This window comes from Molothrus aeneus, chromosome 5 (assembly GCF_037042795.1).
Source record: "Molothrus aeneus isolate 106 chromosome 5, BPBGC_Maene_1.0, whole genome shotgun sequence".
NCBI lineage: Eukaryota > Metazoa > Chordata > Aves > Passeriformes > Icteridae > Molothrus > Molothrus aeneus.
The window spans coordinates 18,325,196-18,351,321 of record NC_089650.1 but is presented as its reverse complement, the minus strand read 5'-3'; the positions used below and the strand labels follow the sequence as shown (position 1 = coordinate 18,351,321).

The window sequence follows — 26,126 nt, the reverse complement described above, 5'->3', positions numbered from 1 at the left end:
TGTGCGTGGTTCCCTAGTCCAGGGTACAGGAGAAGTGCTGGGCCGCAGGAAGGGGCTGTTTCTGGAGATTTCTCCAGTGTTCCGGAGCACAGGGAGCGGGGCCAGGAGCAGCAGCTGCAATCTCAGCGCAGCGGAGTCACCGCCCTGCACGAACAGCCCGAGGTGCAGCGCTCCGTGACTCAGCAGAGCCCCTCGCACAGCTGACTCAGCATCGGCCCGGCCTGACCCTGACTCAGCAGCACGCCCAGCTGGGAAAAGGTGACTCAGCACCAGCGGGAGCCCGCTCCGGGTTTGGGGGCTCACGCCCTGGCGGAACGTGCGGCATCACTTGCAGCCACCGAGTGTTCCCCTTTCTGCTGTCCTTCCCAGAGCCGCCCCGGGTCAGGCAGTAGGGTTGGAAAAGCTGGTGTTCCAGGCTGGGAAAGCTGCAGCCCTCTCTGACCCGGGGACACGGAGGATTGCCGTGTCCGTCTGCTGCGGGACCTGGACAGTCTCCGCTCTGTACGGGGGAATCAAGGCATAGGAACTCCGGGGTGCCGGATGGGCACTGGCTTTCACCTGTGCTGGTGCAAAACAGCAAACCCAGGAACAATGTATGGGAATTAATCCATTTTAGAGACTGGCATTCGGGATGTGCCAAATTTAAGTGGCTCAAGACACACACAGAGTGTCTGTGGCACAGACTGTGCTGCCTCCTTCACTTATTACTAAAGATCACTCCAGGGCAGGCAGGCAGGACCTTATTTACTCCACCGAGCTGCTCTCTGTCTTGGGAGGGTGACAGATACATGCTGACGAAGAGAAATAACTCAAAGAAGGGTTTGAAAGGGCAGATATTACTTCAAAGACCTTAGTTTAGGGCAGACTGGGCTCAGCATTGGAGAGCCCTGTGTGCTATGGAGCTTACGGACTGCAGCTGGTACAGCAAAAGAGCCAGACACCCCCTTTTTGGGGGGATGCATTGCCCGGCATCCCAGGCACCGAGGAACCAGGGCTTTGGGCTCAGCCCTTCCCCTGAGCAGTGCTGGGCACAGCAGGACCTCGGGGCGGTGGCGGCAGCTCTTTAGCTAAATAATCATTACCAAGGCGACGTGGGATTTGAATTGAACTGTTCGATTGCTGGGTGTGGTCTGGCAGAGGCCGAGAGGGACCAAAGGTACTCGGCAAGTGGTGAGACTGAAATTGCCTGGTGTGGGGTGAGCCACCCCCTGATTGCCCAGCTGGAGCTGGTGGTTCATGGTGTGCATGCCAGCACAAACCGTGTCCCTGCCCAGGGGCAGCAGGGCACTGCTGGCAGATCACCCACACCTTGACTTTTTAAATTTCCTTTTTTTGTTTTCTTCTTTTTTGGACTAAGACTGCTAAAGAGCTCAGAGAAATTGCCACCTCCTTCTCACTGAGACTGATCTGGCATTTAAGCTTTTTTTTTTTTTTTTTTTTTTTTTTTTTTTTTTTTTTCAAGCAGCTAAAAATACCAGTGAAGTGCCTCACGGCAACCTTTCTAAACACAGATTTTCCTACCACTCTGTGCTGGTGAAAGAAACTCCCCATAAGCCACAGGAAAGCCGTGTCCTTGCCTCACCCTGCTGTCAAATTTGCTTCGTGCCTCATCCACACTTTTCTGCCTAGACTGGCCAGGGAAACAAGTGCCTGGATACAGGCACATGCAGCTTTTCTGTGCTGCAAGGGAATTCCTGATCCCCCCAAGAAAATCCCTGCTGCAGAGCCCCCAGGACTCTCCCTGGCAGGGCTGAGCCCTCAGCCTCTCTGTTGGCACAGTGTAGCAACCCCTGCACCCCCATCCAAGACTGCCTGGCTAGAGCCAATGTCCAGCCTTGCAGGAAGGCTGCTGGAGACAGCACTGCAGCACACTTGGACTCATGGGGAATGATCCTGGCAGTGGCCATCTCTCTTCCCTTGCTCCTGAGCACTGCAGCACCTACTTTTCCTCTCATTTGTTTGTATTGTCTTCATCCACCCTTAGCAGCACCAACAGTAATCTAAGGGAAAGGGGAAGTGGCTTTATTCTCATTTTGTGAAGGGAGGGAGAATTTTGTTATTCAGAATAAGCTTTGAGGAAGTTTTGACATGGCAAAGCAACATGAAAGTCCTGTGGAATGGAGAACAGCCTTCCCAGTGAACTGACTTGGGACACTTCTGTGCTGACTTTGCGAGACAATGCTGTGGGAAATCAGGATATTTTTTTGTTATCACCCTTTAAAAAAAATTCACATACTATTTGGAGGTTAGTGGTTGGTAAAAGAGAAACATGTAATTTTTTGCCTGTATGAATGTGATGCTGGCATGCCCAATATCACGCTACCCAAACATCATGGAAATTCTCATTAACTTTTAGTGTATATTTAGTTTTTAGAGATGTCAAGCAACTCTGACCCAGTACAAGGAAGTTATGTCTTTCTTCATCTGGCATAGCAACAGCTGTTCTGGGTCATGCAAAATATCTGTCCAGGTCAGGATCCTGTTCCCAGAGTGGTTATTAATGGATGCCTAGGCAGAGCATGAGCACCCCTTCCCATCCTCAGTGCAGTCACAACGTGTGGATGAATCCATGTTCTGGAGTAGTCGCTGTGCGGGGCCGCACAGGGCTGATGGTTGCAGCATAATATTAGACTATTACGGAAATTAGAATATTACGGAAAAACTTTGTTTTGTTTCTGTCCCCGGAGGTGGCAGAGCCTTAAGCAGGTCACTGCCAAGGGAGAGAGGGGCTATTCTCTGTAATCGGGAAGCCCGGGCTGGGTGTGCGAGGGACCACAGCCATCTGGTGGTCAGAGCGAGCAGCGCCGTTCTTTCTAAAACAACATCAGAAAACTTAAAAAGGGAAAGGCATTTAAAAGAATTCCTTACAGTGCTGTCATTTTTTTTTCTTTTTTGCAATCATGAAGCAGTTTTTGCCAATGTGAAGTGCCCAGCCACTCATTAAAATGACCCCTTGCAGAACTAGCAGGTTTTTGGTTTTTTTCCAAAGTTCCTTCTCAAAAGAAACCTTGCAAAATTATTCAAGCTATTACTGGTATAATCTACAACAAGTATGACAGTACTAATTTGGAATCTTTCCATGCCTTCATCCTTGAAAAAGAGCTACATTGTCACTGTTGGATAAATCTCAGTGGAAAGCACTGTCACCATGGCTGGCTGCACAGTTGAGAGGGGACAGGCTCACCCCAGGAGCCACAAGCAGCACTCTCAATTTTCACCTGTTGGCCATCGATTCTAACTGACCTCGCTTGGCAGACACCAAAAATGCTTTCCATCTGTTTGTCCCTTGACAAAAATAACAGCAACCCCTCTCTACTGCACTCAAGTCTTCCTTGGGGACGGCTCCCTCTTGCCTTTGCCGGGTCCTGTGCTGGCTGCTTGGGGAATTAAAAACAAGGTGAGGGTGAAGATGGGGTCTTTGTCCTGACGTGGGCTCAGGGCATCCCAGAGGCAGTAAGAAGGAGTTTGAACTCCCCATACTCAAGATATTCATTCACTCAGGATGTCTTTGTTTCTCCTTTCAGGGAATTTGCAGGGAGTGCTCTGAGGGAGCTGGAGGCACTGAGAGGCATGAACCAGTGTTAAAGCATCACCAGTGTGAACAGGCTGGTACGGTGCACAAATGCTGATGGGGCACCAGGAGTCCTTCCTTCCCAGCTGAGGCAGGCAGCCCGAGGCCAGGAACTGGCCAATGGGCTTGGCCTTGCTTCTTCTGGAGGCCTTTCTGGCCCCACAGTTACAGAACCAGCCTGTGTTCCATCATGACCCTGCTCTTGCTTCCTCTCCTGCACGTGCTCCAGCAGGGGAAGCTCAGCCCTTTTGCCTTTTTTCAGATGACATTCTCAAATCCACTCAGCTTCCTTTAAAGGATCCCTCCCACAGCTCCCACTCAGCTGGACACTGGAGAGGTGGTATAGGAACAACTGAGGATGACACTGGAGAGATGGTATAGGGACAACTGAGGATGTCCTGTGGATACCAGAAGGCCCTTTAGTAGCAAATGTATTTCTTGCATGTCTTTATAAGTGACTTATGGGCTGCAAGGTGGGTATTCAGATGTGGTCACAAGACACAGAGGGAAAGGAGAGGAGGTAGCTCACCCTCTTGCTATTTTGAGATGGCCTGTAATCACCTCCCCACAAGACTGTAGTAAAAAGCAGGGAGCACCCTCAGCCCCCATGCTGTTCTCCTCTCAGCACCAGTGCCCTTGCCTTTTCATGGAAAGCAAATGTGGCTGCATGGTTTCATCCCTCTTCTCCCCACAGCATCCTCCCCTCCCCACCCCAGCACTGACAGTACACACCATGCCTTCAAGGGAGGCTCAAGTCTTTGCTCCTTTAATGTGCAGTAAAAAAAGACAACTCTCCCACACTCAAAAAGAAATCCCATGAGCAGGAGCCCTGAGCTTGGCACCCTCCTCCCTGCCTTTCATTTACAAGTGGGCAGCAAGTGCAGTTTGCTCTGAAGGGTTTTTCTCCCCATGTGCAGATGAACTTCTGGCTGCTGCAGGGCTGTTCTACTGACATGAGATGACTGATGTCTCACTTCCCCTCTGTGCTCACTAGCTGAACAAGCTTCTGCAGCAACAGCATGTTCCCACTGGTGTAACAATGCTGATGGAAGGGCCTCCTGCTTTAGGGGGACGCAGCTCTGTGACCCTGGCACACACAGCCATCCCAAGGGAGTCTGTAGCATTGGCCTGGCTCAGAGGGACTCCCCACACCACAGCGCAATGTGGTGGAAGGCATCAGTGGAAGGGAGAGAGGGAGGTAGGATTGCACTGGGATAAAAGTAGGATAATGGAGAATTAAATTAACTGCAAATAGTTTGCTGAAGGCACATCCTGCCCTATGGGAGAGAGCCCCTTCAGCCTGGGGTACCGCTTGCAGTCCTGTGAGCTGCCAAGGGCTTGGACGACTGGCTGCCGTGCAATGGAAACATCTGGGCTGTGGGCAGGATTCTGAATAAACTGATGGGGAAAGGGAGGCGAGGAAGAGAAGGGGTTGTGAGTGGGAAGGTGTTGCATACCACAAGCACTTGTGCAAGAGAGGTTAGAGCAACAGGGTCCCTCTACCATTATTAGTGTTCCTCCTCGGCCACCAGTAATGCTTCACATCCCCTTGCTTTCCAGTCTAACACTGGCAGGCAGGGGGGCTGGAGATACATTCTAGGGGAGGGGTGAGGAAAGAGGCAGGCAGGAATGATTTCAGCAGCAGACTGCAGCCTCTCCTGTTTCTTGGGCAAGATCTCTAACCTACCTCACTGGAGAGTAGGATGGGGGAGCTTCTTCCAGAGCTTCTTCTGCTTTGCCCACTCTGTACCATAAAAAGAAAAGCCCACAACTACCACATTCTCTAGCAGCTTTGAAACCCCCTTTACAAGTCTACTGTATGATATCCCTAAACACAACAAAGATTATCTGAAGTCTGAAAGTAGCTTAAAAATAAAAACAACTCAAAGGTAAAACAGGAAGAGAATGGAGGAAGGGGACAGAGTCCTTCCTCTGCTGGCCCCTGGTTGGAGGCAAGCAAAACAGCACACACAGCCTCTTGCTCCACAGCACACCAGTCCATAGCATTCACAAGGCAAACATAGCATCATCTTCCTTTGCTTGCTTCCGATGTTGGCTGGCAGCAGGAGGGGAGAGGGACGTCCCTGCTGAGGAGCTGGACAAAGTGGGGAGGCGGTCTGCAACTTTTGCTCGCTCTTCCAGAAATTTGTCAAACTCTGAGGGCAAGAGAAGAGCAGAGCATTAACAAAGAGGGAGGTCTGTGGAAGAGCCAAGGTGCTGCTAGGAACAGTTAAAGACAAGGGCTGGCTGGCACATCTCACCTTCACTGGTGACACCTTTTGGATCCTCTGATTCTCCCTAGCAGAGAAGGAGAAGGGCATGGTTAGAAAGAAGGTAGGTAAAGTAGCATCTCACAGATGTGATTCTTTGCACACAGAGAGACAGGACAGTGTTTCCCCCACTTCCACAGTACAGACATGTTGGAGGGGCCCTCAGTTCATTAGCTATGGCTCCCAGAAGGCTGATGATGCTGTTGTGGTATCCCAAAGCCCGTGTCCCTGGCTTTTCTTTCCCTGGTCCCTCCCAGCAGTCTGTGCCACACATTCAGCGATGACAGTGCTGTTATACACTGCCTGAAGTCCAGCCCCACAGGAAACTCCAGCAGGACTGCTGGCTCCAAGAAGGCAGCCCCTCACTTACCACATCAGTGGAGAGCCACTTTTCTATGTCTTCCATGAAATTGGCTTGAGGAACTGGTACCTGGGACAGAAAGAAAAAGGGCAGTGAGGCCAAGAAAATAGAGGATGTTCCAGTAAATCCACTGGAATGGATTTGCAATGCAAAAAGAAAGCCCAACTCAGAAGCTCAGCCTCTCACTCCATTGTTCAGTCAGCTCAGGCCCATCCAAATCCAGCTAGTGCCACTACAAAGCTCTCCCCAGATATCTGTGCCATTGCTTACCTGCTTCCTCTGTCCCATCCATGCCCAGACACGCAGTTTCCAGGATACATGCCATTAAAAGCATCTGTGGTTTGGTGGTTGGCTTTGGGATTTTAGGACTGGACCAGACTTTGCTTTTTGGTGAGGACCCACTAGGTGGAAGTTGTCTGCTTGTGTAGGCAGCCAGAGAACAAGAGACATGCATTTCTCTACACCTTCTCCCTCTACAAACCAGTGACAGTCTGATGTCAAAGTCTGCAATGCTGAAGATATTGGAGGTGCCAGGTCTGACAGCACACAAAGGGGGAAAGACACCTTCCAAGAACTGATTCCCTGGTATGATCATGGAGCACAGCAGGATTTGATATCACACCAAACTACTGAAACGGACCCATCAAACAGGAAGTCATCTACAATTAAATTTTACTTCCAGTAGGGATGAGGCTAGCTCAGAAGAATTCATAGCCCTGGTCAATTTAAACAGCAAAGAGACATATTCCTAGTGGACAGAGGTAACCTTGAAAGAAACAAAGTCTGATTCAAAACCCCAGATCCTTTTCTCCAGTCATGAGCTCCTGAACAAAGCTGAGCAAGAAGCAGTCCTTGCTAGAGGCTCCCCAAGCAGAAGAATGAGAGAGTATTTGTGGGAATTTATTTATTAGTTTTCTAATATATATAGCTCCCTTGCCCTCAGGAAACACCAAGACCAAGAAAAAGAGCAACACCTTTGTACCAAAGACAGATTTCCTCAAACCAGGGAGCAAGCACAGATAGTTATCACAGCTGGCAGATGGACAAATGGGAATGGAAGAGGATGTGTGAGATTAGGGAAGTTTCAAAGCAAACTGGCTGCCCAGAGAGGATCTCTTTGGGGTAGAAGTGCATTCAAGCCAACTGTACAGCATGTGGGGAAACTTCCTAGAGCAGACATCAGCTTGGGCCGTGCCCATTATAGGAAGACAGGCTAACAAGCCTCAGACCCAGGAGCGTCAAAGCCTCTGTGTGCCTGAGGGAATGTAATTGCAGGAATTCCTGCTGCCAAAAGACCAAATTCAAATGCCTGAAAGCTCAATCATTAGTTACAGGAGGAGGCCTTCAACAGGGTTAAAGTCAGAATGTGTTTTCCTTCAAACAAGGCACCTTGTGTTAAGAAGGAGAGTCTGCAAGGAGAATGAATGGCAGCAGCCACCCTGATGATGCCACCAGCTATTGCCTCTGCCTCAGACACCCACCCCAAAACAGGCCATCCTCTAGCTCAGAGTGGCACATGCTCTCTTGGCCTCAGAGCTCCTAGGATTTTTCCTACACATATGTTTACTTGAGGAAGGACTGGCACACTGCCTGCTTCCTTCCCAGCCTAGTCTCCACTACCGGCCCAGCCCAGGGTTGCTCCATTTCAGTTAGCAGTATCTGCTGATGTCTGCTGTGCATCCTCATGTGCTGTGCCAGTGATGCTTCTGTTTCAGCAGCCCCAGCCTCCTCCCTCCCTGCTGGCCCTCCACCACCTCAGATCTCACCATTCCTTGACGCATCATCCACTTTGTCAGCTGGGCTCCATCACTAGAGGCACCAGACTCCCCCTGGATGACAGAGAGTCTGCATTGCAGTGTGAGGGAGAGGGGAGGCAGTGGGGTTAAGGTGGGGGAAAGAATATACTGATACTGGTGGCCTACTTCTCTGATTGTGGAGAGAAGGTGACTGGACATGGAAATCTACTGAAGAGGAATAAAACATACGTTTCCAGGTGGAAGTTTCCCTGGGGAGGGACATCCTTCAACTGTCTGAGGCAACCCCAGACTTTTCACAGTTCCTCACCTCAGGGCTTTAAAGAATGCAGCCCAGCTAGGAAATGCAGGTTGGTGGAGACTGGGAGTTATCATCACTTTACTTTTTCCCAACAGACAGCACCCTTACTTCCTTTGTGAGCCAGGAGGTTACTCCCATTCCTGGTGATGCAGTAAAAGCTGTGGCCACTTACCGCTCCCGTGTTCTGCTGCCGGGCATCCAGGGCACCAGCAAGGCCTTTGGTGGCTTGGGGGTCTTCATACTTTACCCTGGAATCAGAGAGGGAGACAACAGGCTGATGAGATGCCTGAGAGTGAAGAGCAGGAACTCCTAAATGACTGCACAACTTTTCATGCCTTGTCATTCTGCTACCAAGAGCTTCTAGAAAAGTATGCAAAGCCCTTGTTATAGGTGTAGCCCACCACAAAACAGACCAATCTACTCACTGGAACATTGTGGGATACAACAGGACAGCCCTGGCACAGTGACAGAAGGATGACAAGGACTTACATGAAAACCAAGACACAGACTTACAGAGCTAGGTGCATTAACCACAACCTTCACCTTCTTTGGGGTGGACTATAAAGAGAAAAAACTAACACAGACTGAACAGAATATTACAGATATTTCAGAAAGGACTTGAGCGACAGGCCCTCACCTACATACTCATCTATCTTCACACACACAAACAGCTCAAAACCAGCTCTTTAACTAATACCACGTGAGAAGTGATGGTGGCAGAGGTTCACTGGCTATGCTGGCCATAGGTGAGACTGGATGATCAGAAGAGCTTAGTGTTGCTTCCAAGTCTCCAAATGCACCATTACAGCAACCTCTTTTCACACACAGACATGTCTCACCCATAATTTCCCTCATCCCAATCCTGTGTCCCCTCTAGGCTGTTACTGCACGTGACAATGCCACACATCACCGTTTGATCCATGCCGAGTGGGGAAAACTCTCCATGCTAGGAAAATGAAGCCTTTCACAGAAACTCTCCACAAGTTTCCTCTCCAGCTGCTCCCAGGCCCAATCCCACAGATCCAGCAGACCATCAAGTGGAGCTGTTTTTGTTGGGGGCCAGGGGCTTGGGCCACCGCCGCTCAAACTTCTCAAAGAAGTGCTCATCAGTGAAGGGGCCGCTGTGGACAATGGCATCCAGGATGAAGTACAGCGCTGCTATCATGCCACTGATGAGGAAGAATGGCAGGAAAGGCTTGAAGTGCCTTAAGCACTCCCTCACTGAGACACACATGAAGCATGGGGTGTCAAGAACAAACCCCAGAGGCTCTGCCAGCACGTCCTGTTCGGGAGCTGTAGAGCAATAGGTCTGTTCAAGTGGAGGGAGACACTGAGAGCAGAGGCTCTCAGTGAAATGTGAAGCCTGAGCCACTAGAGGTTACCTGGCAGGAGTACAAGTGCAGGCAGGAATAAATAGAAGATGTCTTGTTACTTGTGCAGAGATCATAAGCCTCGGCCTGTTAAGGACTGTGCTACAGCAGAGAGGATACAATTCCACTTCTGTCCAGAACTCCAGCACTGAACACATACCAGTGGCTCTGGTTTCAGCCCCAGACTGGGTGCTGTTGATACAACTGTTTTTGTGCTGGACTGCCTCTGTCCTCAGGCAGCACAACCCACAGTAAAAGCAGTGGGGAAACCCAGGGACAAAACACATGAAGTCATGTGTAGGCCATGGGTTTCCCCACCACATTTACCAGAAGCAGTCTGAGGCAGAGGAATGGAAGGAGACATCATTAGGAGACCTTAACTTGCTAATGGCCAGCTGCAGAACAAGGCACTCCAGTGGCTGCAGGAGTGCAGGAGCACAGGCCTTGGAGGGCTGGAGGCAGTGATGGGCCCGTGGGCTCTACTGCTTGGTACTCTATGGAGAGCAGTGAATGGCTCTGCCAGGCAAAGCAGCGTGAGATCAGCCACAGTCTATAAACCCAGGGGATCTGGTCAGCACAGCTCTTGCCAGCTCCTCCAGAACAAGGATTCAGGAATCCACTCTGCAGTGGAGAAGGTCTCTTTAGTTCAGCCAGCACTATGGAGACCCAGCTCTTAGTGCTTTACAAATGCACCATGGAAGAAGAAACATCGGTCCCACTTGCCAACAGGGAAGCTGAAGCACAGAACAGTGCCCTCTTGCAAGCCACAACTGACTGCACTCTTCCTGCACTCCAGCTCAATACTCTGTTAGGCTGAATCAGTACTCAGCAATTCCCAAATTCAACATCACCCCAGTCAGGACAGATGACTTCAGAGGCAAACAAGAAAACTGAGCTAGTCCCACTTCGCACCTTCATTCCCAGACACTGAATCTCCCAGAACATGTGGGAGACCAATTCCTTCTCCCCATGCCCAGAGGACACCATGAAGGGGAGATGATGGAAGCAGGAAAAAGGACTGGGAGCACAGAGGTCATGCTACAAACACTGTGTGTGTGAAGAGTGCATTTCTGTTTCATCCTGCTGTCTTCCAGGAACTGCTGCTGGTCGGGGTGTAGCCCCATTTTCCCTGAGCCCTTGTCCTTTGCAAGAAGGCAGAAAGGACAGAGCAAACTGTTCCACTCACCCTTTGCGCTGCTCAGCCAGCGAGCTGCCACGGGTCAGGGCAAACATGTCAAAGTCTTCCTCCAGCTTGCCAGAAGTGTCGAGGGAGTGCAGCCCTGCACTCACACTGCTTGAGCCCAGGTCTGTGGGAGAGAGAGCAGGGTGAGCAGGCAGCACAGAACAGTAAAGGGAGGACTGTGGGCTTGGAGAGTGCTGGATGGAAAACTGTCATCAGAACAGGCTAAACTACTCTAGGCCCACTCCTCCATCCTGCTCCTCAGCTGCAGCACAGTCTATGCATGTGTGCAGTTGTGGGGAAAGTAACAGAAGGCATTTCTTTGCCCACTCAGTCGATATTTTTTGGCTCAGTTTCAGACAGAAGCAGCAGCATGAATTTACTGATGCTGGAGGCTAGATGTTCCTGACCATCTTAGACAACTCTGGAGGGAATTGCTCCATAACTTCTGGAAGAAAATAACCCGTGCTTCTGGGCAAGCACCTCTGAGACAGATGAGTGGATTTTTGTGACTCAGACATCATCCGAAAAACACTTGACTTGAAAAATATCTCAGCTGGCTTGTCTGTAAAAACAGTCTGGTGCCAATTTTCTGCAACTGCATCTAGGCAGTGCTACGTAGGCTGTTGGTATGTCTTGAAGAACTCCCAGGACCCCTCAGGTTTTTTGAGTAAACGACCTGTCAAATCCTGGGTCCTGGGCCCAATATGCTCATGGCTGCCTTTGCAGCATAGCTTCAACTGCTCTACTTCTTTCAGACCTCAGTGGTGAACCTGACACCACACAGCAAGAGAGGCAAGTAAGCAATGCTGCCAGGCATTGCAGAAGGAGCAACTTTATCCCCAGTCTTGCCAAAGGCCAGGTCCTTAGCCACAGACTAATGCTGAGATCCTTCTTAAGTCATGGCCACCTCCTGCACTATGTGAGGTGAGGATGCCAAGACATATGCTTGAGTGCCTTGGGGCATATACAAGTTTCTTCATGAATTTGTTAGCTGAAAACACATGGCATTTCTCTAGGTTACACTAGGAATCTGACTTATTAATTTTGGGAGATGCTTCAAGGGCAGGAAAGGATTTTCAAAGCAGCACAGGAGAACGACTGAGGGGAAAACCACATAGCAACACACTCATTCCAGCCAGCTGAGAGGAAAGGTTGCTGGTGACTTCAGGCTGTTTCGGTGCTGAAGGAGTATTGGGTCCCAGGTCAATCAAGCTGTTCTCTGCCTCATTTGGTGCCTTTGGAAGAAGAAAAAAGAAGATGGTGGAGAGTTTCTGAAGCTTGGATACCCTGACCCTACAATCCTAGCTCATTGATACTGGAGAGGAAAGCCCTTCTGCACCCATTGAAAGATATCAGCTGTGAAGAGGGAGAAGAGGGGCAGTGATCAGAGAACTGGCTAGGAATAGTGTCCCAGGGCAGCATATGCCTGGGTAGCCAGCCTCCTAGCTCTGCTGGATGTCAGTAAGTAGGGTGAATGCTGGTTCAGAGGACAGGGTAGTGCTCAGAGTAGGCTCATATGGGAATTGGAATCTCATTATTCAATAACTATAACTGCTGCTGCTTTGCTCTTGCTCTTCGGGCAGGGAAGGTGAGGTTTGCAGTGGAAATGGAGTGTCCCATGTACCAGGTGCTCTGGTGCAGCTTGGTTGGGAAAGCAAAGCCCACCATTTCTAAATGGGGCAGACTGAACCTCCCTGCAAGTCAGCAGGGCATTGCTAGACCTGCAGGATGCAAACCAAGCTGCAGAGAGGGGCAGTTGCTCTGAGTTACCTTAACAGGCTGTCCTGTCCGAAGTCGCTCGAACCTGCAGGAAAGGTGACAGCATGCATTTCAGTAGTGTGGGCTCATTCACCCACAGCCCAAGAGATTTTTTGTAAGACTTGACACAGTCTGCCCTTTCCTACCCACTAGGAAAGGGGAACTATGGCTCAGTGCCCAATTTCCCCTCAAGATACCACAGTAAGACCCATAGAATTGATGTCTCCTGAGAGGTGGTGTGAGAAAGCTTCTTAGGACCTTCCACAGTTACTTGTAACTAACAGCTCTCCTTTACAGTTCATCTGGGGATGAACTAGCAAAGATGTGTTTGTTGAAATGGAAGAAAAAAAAAGCAGTGCTGATCCCATCTAGGCAATTCCTTTCTGTCTTCATCTCTCTCAGAGCTAGAAAACGAGCTCTTTCCACGCAGTTGCCTCCTTCTTTTGGGTTATGCCACAGGGACATCTTTATACCCCATCAGGAACTTACACAGCAGCTTTGAAGGGGCAGGACTCAGTCAGCAAAAATTGAGAACATTTGGCTTTGTTCTCAAAGATGGATGATACAGACTGATACGTCTCAAGTATTATACTCTTGAGCAGATCAAAAGGGTGGGATAGGCAGCCTTCAAGGGCAGTAAAGTCTTGTGGGAGAGCAGGGAAGAGAGGGGAGGAGAGAGGTACCTTTCATGGCGCAGAAACACATTATTGAGGTTGTCATTGATGAGGAGCAGCTCCTCAGTGAGTTGCTCATGGAGGACACGGGGAATCAGCTCCAGGACTCGCTGCTGCATGGCTCTGCATGTCCGATTCAGCTCCTGTTCAAAGCAGGGCAAGTCACCACCCACAAAGGTCACAGTACGGCTGAGCACTCACAAATTTGGAATTCTGACTGGAACACAGATTCCAGAGGCTACTGGAATCTATCAGGAACTGCTGATGGGCAACAAATATTTGGTGTGAGAGGTAAATTGAGTCTAAGCTTTACATGGAATAATTGTATGCTTTTTGTATTACACATCACCCAGAAAGAAAGGCCCTTGTGGACTACAAACTCCCTTGTGAAATAATTCCAGCCTTGGCAATGCAATTTTCATCCACCATTGAAACTCTACCGTCCTTGTGTTTCCCTTATCCTTTCATTCCCTGATAAGCCCCACACTAAACTGTCCAGTTGTTCCCCACACCTGGCATGCATTGGGCCTCAGTCCATCAAGTCACTGCTAAATTGTGCTGCATGTGCCAGCCCTCCACCCTGCCCAGTGTTCCTTACTTGCAGCAGCTCCAGGTCAGAAGGCTCGGCCTGGGATGGCACCAGCTCTGTTAACATCTCCGACATCACCTTTGTGTTCCCATTCACCACTTCCAGCTCACTGCGCAGCTTCCCGATCTGCAAAAACGAAGTGGAGTGACAGCTCTGCCAGGGGAGGCTGGGGACATGGCTGAGGTAGCTCTGAAGGCAGGGAATGGTGTGTGTGCATACCTGTTCACAGCCACTGGGGAGTTCATTTGTCACCACTTATTTTAGCTCTCAGGAGCTCCCAGCAGGCAACCCCTCCATGACTTAACATCAAATTCATTTGCTGGTAGCAGATGCCAGGCCCTCACCTGGGATCTTGGCCGCCAGTCTAGCCTTGATTTTTAATAGCCAGCACATGCTGCTGGTATGATTCAAATCTCTCCTCAGCTAACAGCTCCCATGTGGTAGCCATTTAAATGGTTTAATTTCCAAAGTGGTGTAAGACAGGGGAAAACAATTAATTCCTATTCAACAGGAGAGCCTCAGCTAAGTGTGCAGTTGAAGCTTTAGTCCTCTGGTTTACAAGCTGCTGCTGAGCCTCTTTAGAACAGTTTCTACCCTCTGTTCTGCAAGGGAATGCTGACAGCTAGGGGTTTGGTGCTGAACATGGTGTCGTATGAAGTCAGGGTGAGGAAGAAGAAAAGAGGATGGGGAAACAAGTGAGGAAGCCCAAGCCTTTGGAAACCACATAGCCAGATAGGGTTGATTCATATAAAGTAAGCAGTGAGGCAAGATAAACAAAGATGATAAGGAGGCATCATGTCTCAGCACCCCACTTCCCTCTACCTGCAAGCAGCCCTGTCTTAGGGAAATGTTGGTTGCAGTATCCCAGTTCATCACTGTGACCACAATGGAGCTCTGGGGAGCTCTCAAAAGACTGTACTTTAGAGGAACAGCTCTGTGAAGACAGAGGCTGGGGCAGGACCAGTACTGCAGTCCCAGAACAGTGTCTGTGAAATAGCTTCAAACACAGGAAGAGTCAGCAATATTCTGGGACTTGTGCCAACTCACCTGCTCTGGTGTGGGTGTGATGGGCGCGTCGCTGGATGTGCCTCTCCCAGGGGGCAGGGTGACAGGGTGGAGGATGGACTCCATCTGCTGAGGGGAGTTGACTGCAGGTGAGGTCTGTCCAGATTGAGAGTTGGAGCTATACACAGTCTACAAAGGTGGGGAAAGTGACAGAGAGAAGGAAATGTTAGACACACACACTTGGCAGGACAGTGCAACTAGAGGAGAAATATTGATGGCAGCTCCCCAACTGGTCCCAACAGCTCTTGGCTGTCCTGGAGCTTCTCACATTTCACACCCAAAAATCCTCTAAATTCAAGACAGAGTTCCTGAAATCCCCTCATTGCTCCAGAATGGCAGCTGCCCAACATTCTTCTCTTCAGCAGTGCTCCCATACCCTCTGTGGTGTGTGAATAGGTGACAGCATGTCCAGATCAGTCATAGGGAACTCCAAACCCTTCCGTCTCAGGTCTTCATAGACAGCAACGACACCAGTCAAGTCTGGAGAGCTGCGGAAGGCATCTGCCCAGGACTGGGGAGAAAGAGACAGTACAGCCCATCAGCATGTACAACAGCCTTCTGTACAAACACCTAAAGACACATACTGTCTGCATGGTGCAGATGCTCACACTTCTTGGCTCACCTGGATGAGGGTCAGCACCTTGTCATGCACTATGGCAGGTGGATTGTTCTTTGGCAGGATTGTTCTCACTAGGACACCTTCTACAAAGTCCTGGCTGGACACAAGGACGTGGAAACGATGGCCGCAGTTCTTGACGCAGGTCTCCAGGACCTTCGAAGGCAATAAAGCATTAGCTGTAGCCTTCTCTGTCCTCATGTGTTAGCCTTATTGGCTTTAGGTACATGAGTCTGTTCAGCATGTATGCTAAAACCTTTGTTCAGCACTCAGCTTTACAGCAGGGTATCACAGAGAAGAGAAAGACCCCTACTGCTCACCGTCAAAGCCAGCATAACTTCATGGAAGTTCTTATTCCCTATAATTCTCTTCTTAATGGCTCGGAATGCATCTTTGGGCCTGAAGGAGAAAAAATGAGATGAAGAAAGATCATCAAAAGGTTGAGGCAAAGCAGAACAGCCACAGGTTCTGGATGCCTCATACTCAGCAGGTGTCCCTCTTCACCATGTTTTCAGCATGGCTTGAAGCAGTGATTGGTAAAGCAGCTTTTGCTTGTGGTTCTGCAAGAGGAGTGAGGTTGGCTGATCATAGAATCATTTAGGTTGGAAAAGACCTTTTAGGGTCATTGAGTCCAACCATAGACCTAACACTGCAAAGTCCACCATTAAGCCATGTCCCTGAGTGCTATTACTGAAATTAGAGGCCTCTGTGCTGATGTCGGCCACAGGTCAAGGTGTTCAGGACACAAGAGAGAACAGACTAAAACCAATGCTAGAAACACACTCCTGGGGGGTAGAGCAAAATCCCATGGCAGAGAGACTGAAGAGGAGGAGATCACAGAAAAGCTTGGCATGGGTTACAAACAGGAAGGAGAGACCAATCTGCAGCAATTCCTGTGTTACTCAAAGAGGAGCTATTTAACATTTCCCCAGAGAGAAGGATGCTCAAAAGCTGCAGGAGACACACACTGGCAAAATCTTGCTTGTATGGGGCAGGTGGGTAAGAGAGCAACAGTATAGCAGGCCCTCATTAACCATCCTCAGAGGGGAGAAACACCATGGTCTCAGTCCACTGTGGTCTTAAGAGGGCACAAATGAACCAGATTCAGAGCACAGGAAGAGAAGCTGAGCTGGAAGAGCAGCGGTGCTGGAGGAGAAAAGTGGGGTGAAGACACTGACTCAGTGAGGAGGGCAGAAGTGTATTGGCCTGTGGGGCAGCCTGGTGTCAGTGGATGGGCCTTAGCAGGACAATGGGAGAGCCTGTCCAGCTGTGTTATCAGGTGCCCAGACCTGAAAGCAGCCACAGCTCAGGCCTGAGAACTGTGGACAGAGACAGATGTATTTGCACCGTGGGGATAGTGGAAAAGGAGTGGTGACAGATCTGTAAGTAGAGGTGTTTGACTTTGTTTCCATACATGTGAAGCTGAAAACTGGGCTTGCTAATCCTCTGTCAACATCACTGTGGGGTAGGACAGCAGGAGTAAAACCTACATGTTTTATTCCATGTAGCACCTTCTTTTTTACATGCTGCTCCTGACATCTCCACTGTGAGAAGGAGCATTCTCCCTTGAATTCAGTGGCAAATCCCCAGCTCCTGAGTTAACAAGTCTGGCAGATGGATGAACATCTCCCTGTAGGGAGAGGGAGAAAAGAGCTCCCCCACCCACTTCGTGTGTTTTTGAGTGACTGTACATGAAAATACCTGAGAAGAAGCCCAAGAAAGACTGGCACAGTAAAAGGACTGAATAGCAGCCTGAGATTTCCCCCTCTTCTCTCAGTCACCAGCCTTTAGATTTTTACATTCCCAGAGGAGAGAAAGAGAAGGGTATGAAGGGGGAATAAATCAAAGTGGAAGAAATGCAAATATGCCTTCTGGAGGTGGGAGGCAGCCTGGCTTGAACAGAGGGCTGTCTGGGGACCCTGAAGGCCTGTTTGAATGGCTCTTGGCACACCAAGATTATAGAAAAGCATCTAATAAATGCTCTGACAGCTTTTCTACGTCTCTAGGTCTCCTAGCAGAGTCTTGTCTCAGGGATTGTTGGGAAGCCTAGCTTATTACCTCCAGCAGTGCATGCTACTACTGCAGCCTAGGGATGTGGTGTTATAGGGAATTCAGGGACCTGCCACTGAATATGGGCCCTTGCCAGCTCCCTTACCCTTCTTCAGTCTCGTTAATGATGTCACAGATCTCCATGTTGAGAGCCCAATCCTCACTCCGCAGGGACCCATCGGTAGCTCTCTCTGGAAAACAGAAATCAAGGTGAAGAGTAGCCCTGGCACTCTTAAGCTCCCACAAGACCCCAGACCCCAGCCTGCTTCTCCCTTGCTGCCACTACAAAATATAAGGAGGCAAATTCATGTGCAAATTCTGGGTCACCAAGTGCTCCCCACTAGGTGTCACCATGGCAGAGCACACTGCTGGGATGGTGGGTGCCCAGCTTTGCCCATGCCACCAATGCTACTGACACTACAAACAGACTCTGTGTGACCTCTGGTGCCCTGCACATGAAGGGAAGGGGCTCAGCATAACTTCAGCTCCACAGCTAAGGAAAAGGGGGCTTATTTGCTTTGTTCCTGCAAGGCCAGAAACTGTTGAGTTCAGCCCACTCACCCTGATACAGATCTAATGCCAATAGCTCCAATTCTTGGTTTGTACCACTTAAGGAGACAAAAGAATCAGTCCCCCTTTTTTTTGTACACCAGCTCTATAAAAACAAACAAGCAAACATAGAAAACCAAAGCAGGTTTTCTCTTGTTTAATATTTACACCTTTCCCCTGAACTTCTGGCCTCTAGGAAGTGTGGGCAGAAGCAAACTGCAGGCTGAAGTCGAAGCAATATTGTTCCAGCTTTGATTGTGTCCCCTTTAATTAGGAATTCCTCAGTCAGCCTTGATGTTATTTATTCAAGGCAGAGATTTGGGAAATGAGCAGCTATTACTGGGAGCACCAGTGTCTCCACCCTGTAATCATCCACGTCTCAGTCCTAGCTATGCCATTGACTGATGCCTTCAGGAACACCACCAGTAGAGAATGGCCAGTGGGGCCAGAAGGACCCAGGCACTCCCAAGACCACAGGGAAACACAGACACAGCTAATGGCAAGCAGATGACAAGAACCATCCTTTCCAGCTCTCTCATCCTACAAAACTCTTGACTTAGCACTGGGGCAAGAGAATTAAAACTGGCCAGACCTGTTCAGCACTTACCAGGTGCTCTTCAGGAGAGCTCAGTCCCAGCAAGGTACTTACAGAAATGCCTGCATTTTCAAAACTGCTGTCCCTGCAAAATCTGCGGCTCTCCCTCGCTGCTGTGGGTCCTCTACCCCTTTAGAGAGGTCCTTCCTCTGCAGAGCTGCCTTTTTCTGCTTTTGACCCAGCAGCTAATGATCCCTGTGTAGGAATGAAATCAAATGCCCATTCACACAGTACTGAGATAAGGCCGTAACACAGGAAGAAGATTTTTTAACTCCTGCCTGGGTAAGCACATCCATCATGTCCTGTTTAGGGTCAGGCACAGAGCTATTCACAGCACTGTGCAATGCAGCCTCTTACACGTGTCCCTCCCACAGATTGCACACCACAGTGTGAAGCTATCTGCATCTTATCACAATCCAGCCACCACCTTTTCTCTTGGTTACAGAATGCATTGATTACACAGTGATTATGGTGATGACATTGTGGCCACAGCCAGATGGAAGAGGGCAGACAGGGAAGGAGAGTGGCATACTGTTCTTGATGCTCTTCCACCTTTCCAAAGGTCTGGCTATTACTGGAATAACCTTAAGGCTCCTTGATTCAGGTAAACTTTTGTCACTTTGAGTATTAACTTTACATAGGGATCCTTATCTCTGGCAGATCCAAGCTTCCTCAGTGAGGCACAGGAGGAAGGATTGCACTGGGTGATCCGGTGGAGAATACATCCAGGGCAATAGACATATCTGGTGCACCAGGGCATGTACCAGCCAATGGGGGAAACTGTGGTAACACATGAGGGAAAATATTTTCCACTGGGGTTCCTTTGGGATCAGGACACAGTACAGAGCTCCAGGTTTCCTCCTGCCCTGGGACAGCAGCCGTGCTGGCAAGCAGGTTGCAGCTAAGGTCAGTCTGATGGGTTTGGATCATGTGGTCACAAAGCCCCCCTCACTTGCACTCTCCTCCAGGATCCCCTGCTCATGACACATCATGGTTTGAACAAGTCAGAAGTTTCCCTGCACTGTTTGCTGCCACTGGCAATGAATCACAGAAATCCACTACACAGGGGTTGCTCTGCTGAAAGTGAAGTCTACATCCACTCTTCTCACTGCACATGGAAGGAAAAACCCACAACTTGGGAACAGGGCTGAGCCTGCTTGGAAGCTCTGAGCTACAGAAAAAACAAAGGACAAAATAAAACCTGCATTTAACCATCAATCCTTGCTGTTCAAATCTCCCCAACCTTCCATCGCATTGTACACAAACATGAATTTAATCTGCAAACACCCTTTCCTCACTTCCCAATATTTGGTGGCACACTGTAACCTGCTCCCCACCACCCTTTCCCTCCAAATGCACCAATCCTACCAAGGTCAAGCAGCAGGTTTGCTTTTCAGAAAGGAATGTAAATAAACCATGTGTGTTCCTTCACCTGCCTGGCCATTTAGGGGAAAACTGGGCTTCCTCAGAAGTGACACACCCTGCCCCTGTTACCCCACAATGTCGTGGCCATCCTGCTGCCATCACCCCAGTTCATACACTCATCAAGGGAGAGCTGCAGGAAAGCACCAAACCTGCCATAAACACAACACAGGGTCACAAAATGCAAAGCTGGAAGAGCAGTATTAGAGCATACGGAAAACAGGAATGTGACCCTGAGGCAATTCCAAGGACAAAAGGCTTGAATTTACCCAGTACAAATTAAGGCCTGGCCTAGCTGGCATTGGGAAAGCTGGAGCTAATGCCCTTCTAATCCTCCTTGCTCTCTTCCAAGCTGTAAGGGGCTGTCCAAGCCTAGTAAGATATGGAGTTTTCTCCAAAATCCTGAACTTTGCCCTTCTGTAAAGCCTGCAGAAGGGAAGGAAACAAAGTTTAATTAGTCACATGAAGGATCAGGGTGGCTGGCCCCATTTCATGAGCTGTAATTAGCACATGAGCTGTCTGCTCCACACGAAATCTGAGCCTGGGATGGCTGGGGACAGCGACAAGTCCCTAAAAAGAGCAAGCACAGGAGGCAGGGCACTGTCACACACCCAGCACTCTGCCTGGTGGTCATCAGGCAGCATCTACTTGTGTGTGTTACCAGCTGAGCCTGACCTGCAGCAGGGAATTCCCCTGGCAGAGGTTATCGTGAGCCTGCAAATGCCATTCCCCATCCAAGCCCCAAACCATCGTCTGCTGAATGTACAGGAGGCCCTTCATGGGGCTGCTCCAAAGCCACATCGTTTTGGCAGCCAGTCCAGCTCCCCGGGTGTGACAGCATTGGGGTTTGTCTGATTCCAGTCTGCTGCTTCACAAATTGCTCAGATGGACCCAAAACTGTGCAGGACTGTGGTACTGGTTGAACCAGACCATGGGCTCTTTTCCTGCATGGCACTGGATGTGCTCCTGCTGACTGCAGCTAGGTGATAAAAGTTATTTGGAACCAGCAGATAATGAAGAACTCCAAACACTTGGCATAACTGGTGCAAAGGATCTGTACACTGCTTTGTGCTATGAGTACATTTCACAAGTTTGCTTCTTTTCAAGGTTATTATGTCTGCCCTGGTGGCAGGGGAGAGCACACTGTGCAGCTGGGGATCCCACTCAGCTGTCCCTGCAGCAGCACACTGGCACTGCAGAAGTGTGGGGAAGTACAGGAGCCAGTGACAGAAGGTATTGTGCAGGCTCCTGTCCCCTTTGCTCCTCATCCCAGACCTGAAGCACCCATAACCAGCCAGATGCTGCTCAGAAATCCTTTGCCTATGATATGCTCTGCCCCTCCTCCAAGTGGGGGGCAAACCATGCTCCCTGCAGTGCTTCTTGCTGGCTCTAAGTTCCTCAGCAAAGCATCAAGCACCTTCTCACCCATTTCAACAGGCGTTTGAGGACACCAGCAGTTCATGGCATGAGACAGCTTAGGCTCAGCAGAAAGGAATGCAAGATATCCCTTCTTCCAACTTCATTTCAGTTCACAAACTCACAGGCCCAAATCAGCATCCTGTACAAGCCTCATGCTTTTACTCCCCTTGAGGGAACTTCAGCACCAGCTCTGTCAGGACTTCACCATTTAGCTGTATCCTTCCCCCAAAGCCCGAGAGCACAGCGTGCATTCTAGAGCGACCAGAGATACGGCTCCAAACCTAATTCAAGGATGGTGATGGACACAGACTGTGCTGACACAGTGGTGTGGGGTATGTGTGTCTCTGAACTCCTGCTCCTTTCCTGTGAATCAGCTCAAATTCTCAGGGATCAAGTGACTCTTCAACTGCTGTGTTTGCCCCTTTTACTCCAGACAGAGGAGGCACAGAAGACAAGGCAATGACTTTTTGAGAAGCACAACCTTGCAGGGACCCACAGAGGGGTGCAGCAACACCTGCAAGGTGGGATCCAAAAGGTTGTGGTGATTCTTCTTGTATATTGTTTTGCATCTGCCTCTCTTCCTCACCCAGGAGCCTTACTTACTTGCTCCCTCTTTACAGCCTTGACTTTTCCTGGTCCTCATGCTTAAAATAACCCCTGTCCATAAAAAACATCTGTGTCATCTCTGTGCTACACCGTTACTTCTATCCCTTGCCTGCTGCCCTCACTCACTGAAATAACCTGCCTGTGTCCCTTTTGGTATTGCTATAATTACTAGTTATTTTAGACTTCCAGGGTGAGGAGAGAGCTCACGTGGTGGTTTCTTCTCCATTCTCTCACTTAGAGACAATTCACCTCCTTGGAATTAGATTTTCCATTTTGAAAATGGAAAAAAGCTTCTCTTAGCTCCTAGATGGAGGCATAGTGGATTTCCCTTTCCAGAGGGGAATCTGAACTATGATGCTTTATCACTCTTTGGAAATTTTCCCACTGGTGTTTAAAAAAACCCACCACACAACAGAAGCAAATACAAAAAATCCCAAACAACTGAGTCTGTATTCCTCCTGGGAAGAGACATCACAGTGCAAAAACAGGAGAGGCAACTTTTGTGACTAAATCTCAGAACTGTGAGTAAGAAACTAGAAAACCTACTCCTCTGCAACTGACTCATTCTCTGACAGATCACTGAGATTATCTGAGCATTGCTTTCCTAGTCAGCAAAATAAATGGGTCTTACTAGATTAACATTAATGAAGGAATTTGAGAATGTTGCTGCAGTGGCCACAGAGGACTTTTTTTTTTCCTTAGCCTTCATCTAAAGCTATTTTAGACTTTATAAGCTATATCAAGCATACGTGACTTTGCCCAAATAATTTACAAGGACGGAGCATTATCTTTCTGCAGACAGCCCAGGGCAGCAGCACTGTGCAGGTTTGGTGATCAGGCTCAGGGGTTGGACATGCAGCTGACACAGACCTACCAAACGAGTTTGGGGAAGTCATGTTTGCGTCCCAAATTAAGCAGGGTAGATAGCATTTATCCACATCCCCAGAATGTTGATAGGCAATGTTCATATTCATATTTTCAATCACCACCCCTTTCAAGTCCTCCAGAGAGTTCCTTTCTCATGTGCTGTAATTCCTCCACTTCTTTGGACTTCCATAGCCCCAGTAAACCCCCAGCCAGTAAGAACTCCCTAGAATCACACCTCTGCTTCTCACCTCCTCTCGGAAACTTTTGAAATATCTTTTCTTTTTTCCTCTTCTTTGCTGTTGGTTTGTTGCTTGGGAATCCCTTATTTAATTGAAACAAAGCCTAGAGGTATAACCCACTTACAATCTGGTTACTAAACTGACCAGAAGATCTGTGAGGCAACTTTCAGATTGCCTCTACCCAAACACAAGGACATATCTGATACACTCACTGAGGGAACAAAGAGCATTCATTCAGGAAAGGGCAGGAGACGGCTTCTCCTAGAACATGTGATTAAACATGTGATGTTCTGGGGGTATATTGAAGATCATCTGGAGGATTTTGATAACACAAAGTCTTCCCTGATGATCCTTCCACCACCTGGCTGTAATGGATCTCACCTATCTGTCCCAACACCAGAGTGGCACATCACAATGCCCTGGACACACTTTGGGAAAGTTTTAGGGTAGCCTCTAAAATCATTATAATAAAAGCATTAATTAAAGCAGCTGCTTGCTCTGTTCCCACCCCAGGCACAGCCTCCTATTCACCCATACAAGGACACCAAAAAGACTGAATGTGGGACCGGATGTTCACAGCAAACAACAAAGGTCTGACAAGCAGTGAACAGCAAGAATGAGCAAGTGCATGAACTCACAAGTGGAGAGTTTAAATAGGCATCAGCCTTCAAGCACAACTTCAAGGCTCTTAGGCAATACAACACAGGAACAGAGAGTCTTCATTCTAAGCATTTTAAGAACTGCATCCCTGCTCTGACACCAGTGCGGCTGTTGACGGTCTTCTTCTCTCTAACTGTGGCATCTCTGCTCCACTTTCTCAGGCCACATCCTTCTCCCATGTTCCCCATCTGCCCTGAGCACAGGCACTGCAGGACACCCAACATGTGCCCATGGGTCTGCCAGGGCAAAGGGTGGGTGCTGTGTTCATTGCGGGAGCTGGTGCTCCATGCTGTGAGCCACAGCCAGATGGAAGAGCTCGTGCTGCAGGAGCCAGGGCATGGCCCTGCCAGGCTCCGCTTGTCCCACAGCTCAGTGCGGGGAGGCTCAGGGCAGGCAAACACCCCCAGCTGCCCAGTGCTTGAGTCCTTCGGGTAGGGGACACTGGTCCCACTGGGCAAGCCCAGCCTGAGGCTGCTGTCCCCACAAGTGTGCTGTCCCCACAGCCCTGGCTGACCCCATCCCACAGCCCCGCTGTGCCCACAGCCCTCACTGACCCCGTCCTACAGCCCTGCTGTCCCCGCAGCCCCACTGCCCCCACAGCCCCGCTGCCCCCACAGCCCTGCTGTCCCCACAGCCCCGCTGTCCCCGCAGCCCTCACTGACCTCGTCCCACAGCCCTGCTGTCCCCGCAGCCCCACTGTGCCCGCAGCCCTGCTGTCCCCACAGCCCGGCTGTCCCCGCAGCCCCGCTGTCCCCGCAGCCTTCACTGACCCCGTCCCACAGCCCCGCTGTCCCCACAGCCTTCACTGACCCCGTCCCACAGCCCCGCTGTCCCCACAGCCTTCACTGACCCTGTTCCACAGCCCCGCTTCCCCCACAGCCTTCACTGACCCTGTTCCACAGCCCCGCTGTCCCCACAGCCTTCACTGACCCCGTCCCACAGCCCCGCTGTCCCCACAGCCTTCACTGACCCTGTTCCACAGCCCCGCTTCCCCCACAGCCTTCACTGACCCCGTCCCACAGCCCCGCTGTCCCCACAGCCCCGCTGTCCCCACAGCCTTCACTGACCCCGTTCCACAGCCCCGCTGTCCCCACAGCCCCGCTGTCCCCACAGCCTTCACTGACCCCGTCCCACAGCCCCGGGCTCTCGAGGCCGCCCCTCGTGCCACCGCGGCTCACGCGCCCCGTTCCCGCCCGGCCGCGATAGGCTGCCCTGGCTGGAGCCCAGCCAATCAGCAGCTGCCCGAAGCCCCCGAAGAGGCGCGGGCGGGAATGGCCCCAAGCCAATCACGGGGCTCGGCGATGCAGGGGGCGTGGCGCGGACCACCGGCCTGCGGCCCCTTTAAATGAGCAAACTTCACCTCGCCACCCCGAGACCCCCTCGCGCACGGATTGGCTGGCGGGGCCCCCGACGGAGCCGCCTCGGGCTGCGCGCTCGCTATTGGTCCGCAACACCCGTCAGTCAGAGCAGAACTCTCTCCTGATTGGCCAGCGCGCTGCTGGTCCCGCCGCGGAGGCGGGGGCCGGCGTTTCCCCGAGGAAGGGTCCGGTGACGCCTCGGGGGCGCGGGGCCGGACGGGGGAGCGGGGGCGCGGGGAGGGTCGGGGGGCGCGGATGCGGCTCTCACCGATGCGCTGCCCCACGGGGGAGCTGAAGGGGTTCCCCAGCAGAAAGTCCATCGCCGCCGCCGCCGCGCCGCGATCAGCTGACGCTGCCGCCGCCGCCGCTCACGTGACCGCGCGCCGGCCGGGGCGGGCCCCGCCGGGCCCCGCTGTGACGCCACCGGCCGCCGCCCGGACCGGCCCCGCCGTGCCACGGGCTGAGGGAGGCGCGGGGCGGCCGCGGCTGCCGGGGTAGGGCCGTGTGCAAGCCGACGCGTCCCTGGTCCCGCTGGTCCTCAGCCCCGGGCGCAGGAACCGAGGGGCTCCCGCCGAGAGCCGCCGCCGCTTTCTGCAACCACGCCGAGCTCGTGCAGGACACCCGCGAGCCTGAGCGATGCCCAAAGCCCGGAGAGCCTGTGGCGATGGGTTTTTAGTTTTCCATAGCCCGGTGTGAGTAGGAAGGACTCCCGATACTCCCAGTAGGAGTTAGGAAGAAATTCTTTACTGTGAGGGTGGTGAGGCACTGGGACAGGTTGCCGAGTTGTGGATGTCCATCCTTGGAAGTCTTCCAGGCCAGGTTGGATGGGGCTTTGAGCAAATTTTTTGTG

The 26,126-nt window shown here is 50.8% G+C and overlaps 1 protein-coding gene across 1 annotated transcript; it reads right to left on the bottom strand.

Annotated features, from left to right (window-relative positions):
• Positions 1-4,309: 4,309 nt before the first annotated feature.
• On the bottom strand, positions 4,310-25,656 carry TOM1 (target of myb1 membrane trafficking protein). Its single transcript, XM_066550408.1, has 15 exons — positions 25,545-25,656; positions 17,668-17,752; positions 15,833-15,911; positions 15,519-15,668; positions 15,273-15,407; positions 14,879-15,025; positions 13,841-13,957; positions 13,252-13,385; positions 12,581-12,614; positions 11,937-12,045; positions 10,814-10,934; positions 8,430-8,505; positions 6,212-6,271; positions 5,833-5,869; positions 4,310-5,727 (listed from the first exon to the last, which is right to left on the bottom strand). Exons 1-15 carry the CDS (start codon positions 25,594-25,596, stop codon positions 5,579-5,581), a joined length of 1,485 nt encoding a protein of 494 aa, XP_066406505.1. The 5' UTR covers positions 25,597-25,656; the 3' UTR covers positions 4,310-5,578.
• Between the last annotated feature and the right edge of the window lie 470 nt (positions 25,657-26,126).

Coding starts and splice junctions, on each gene's coding strand:
- TOM1 (XM_066550408.1), bottom strand. CDS start 25,596: ATGGACTTTCTGCTGGGGAACCCCTTCAGCTCCCCCGTGGGGCAGCGC. Junction 12,046..12,580: donor GGACAGGACAGCCTGTTAAG/GTAACTCAGAGC, acceptor CTTCTTCCAAAG/GCACCAAATGAGGCAGAGAA. Junction 8,506..10,813: donor CTGGCTGAGCAGCGCAAAGG/GTGAGTGGAACA, acceptor CTCTGATTCCAG/GGTAAAGTATGAAGACCCCC.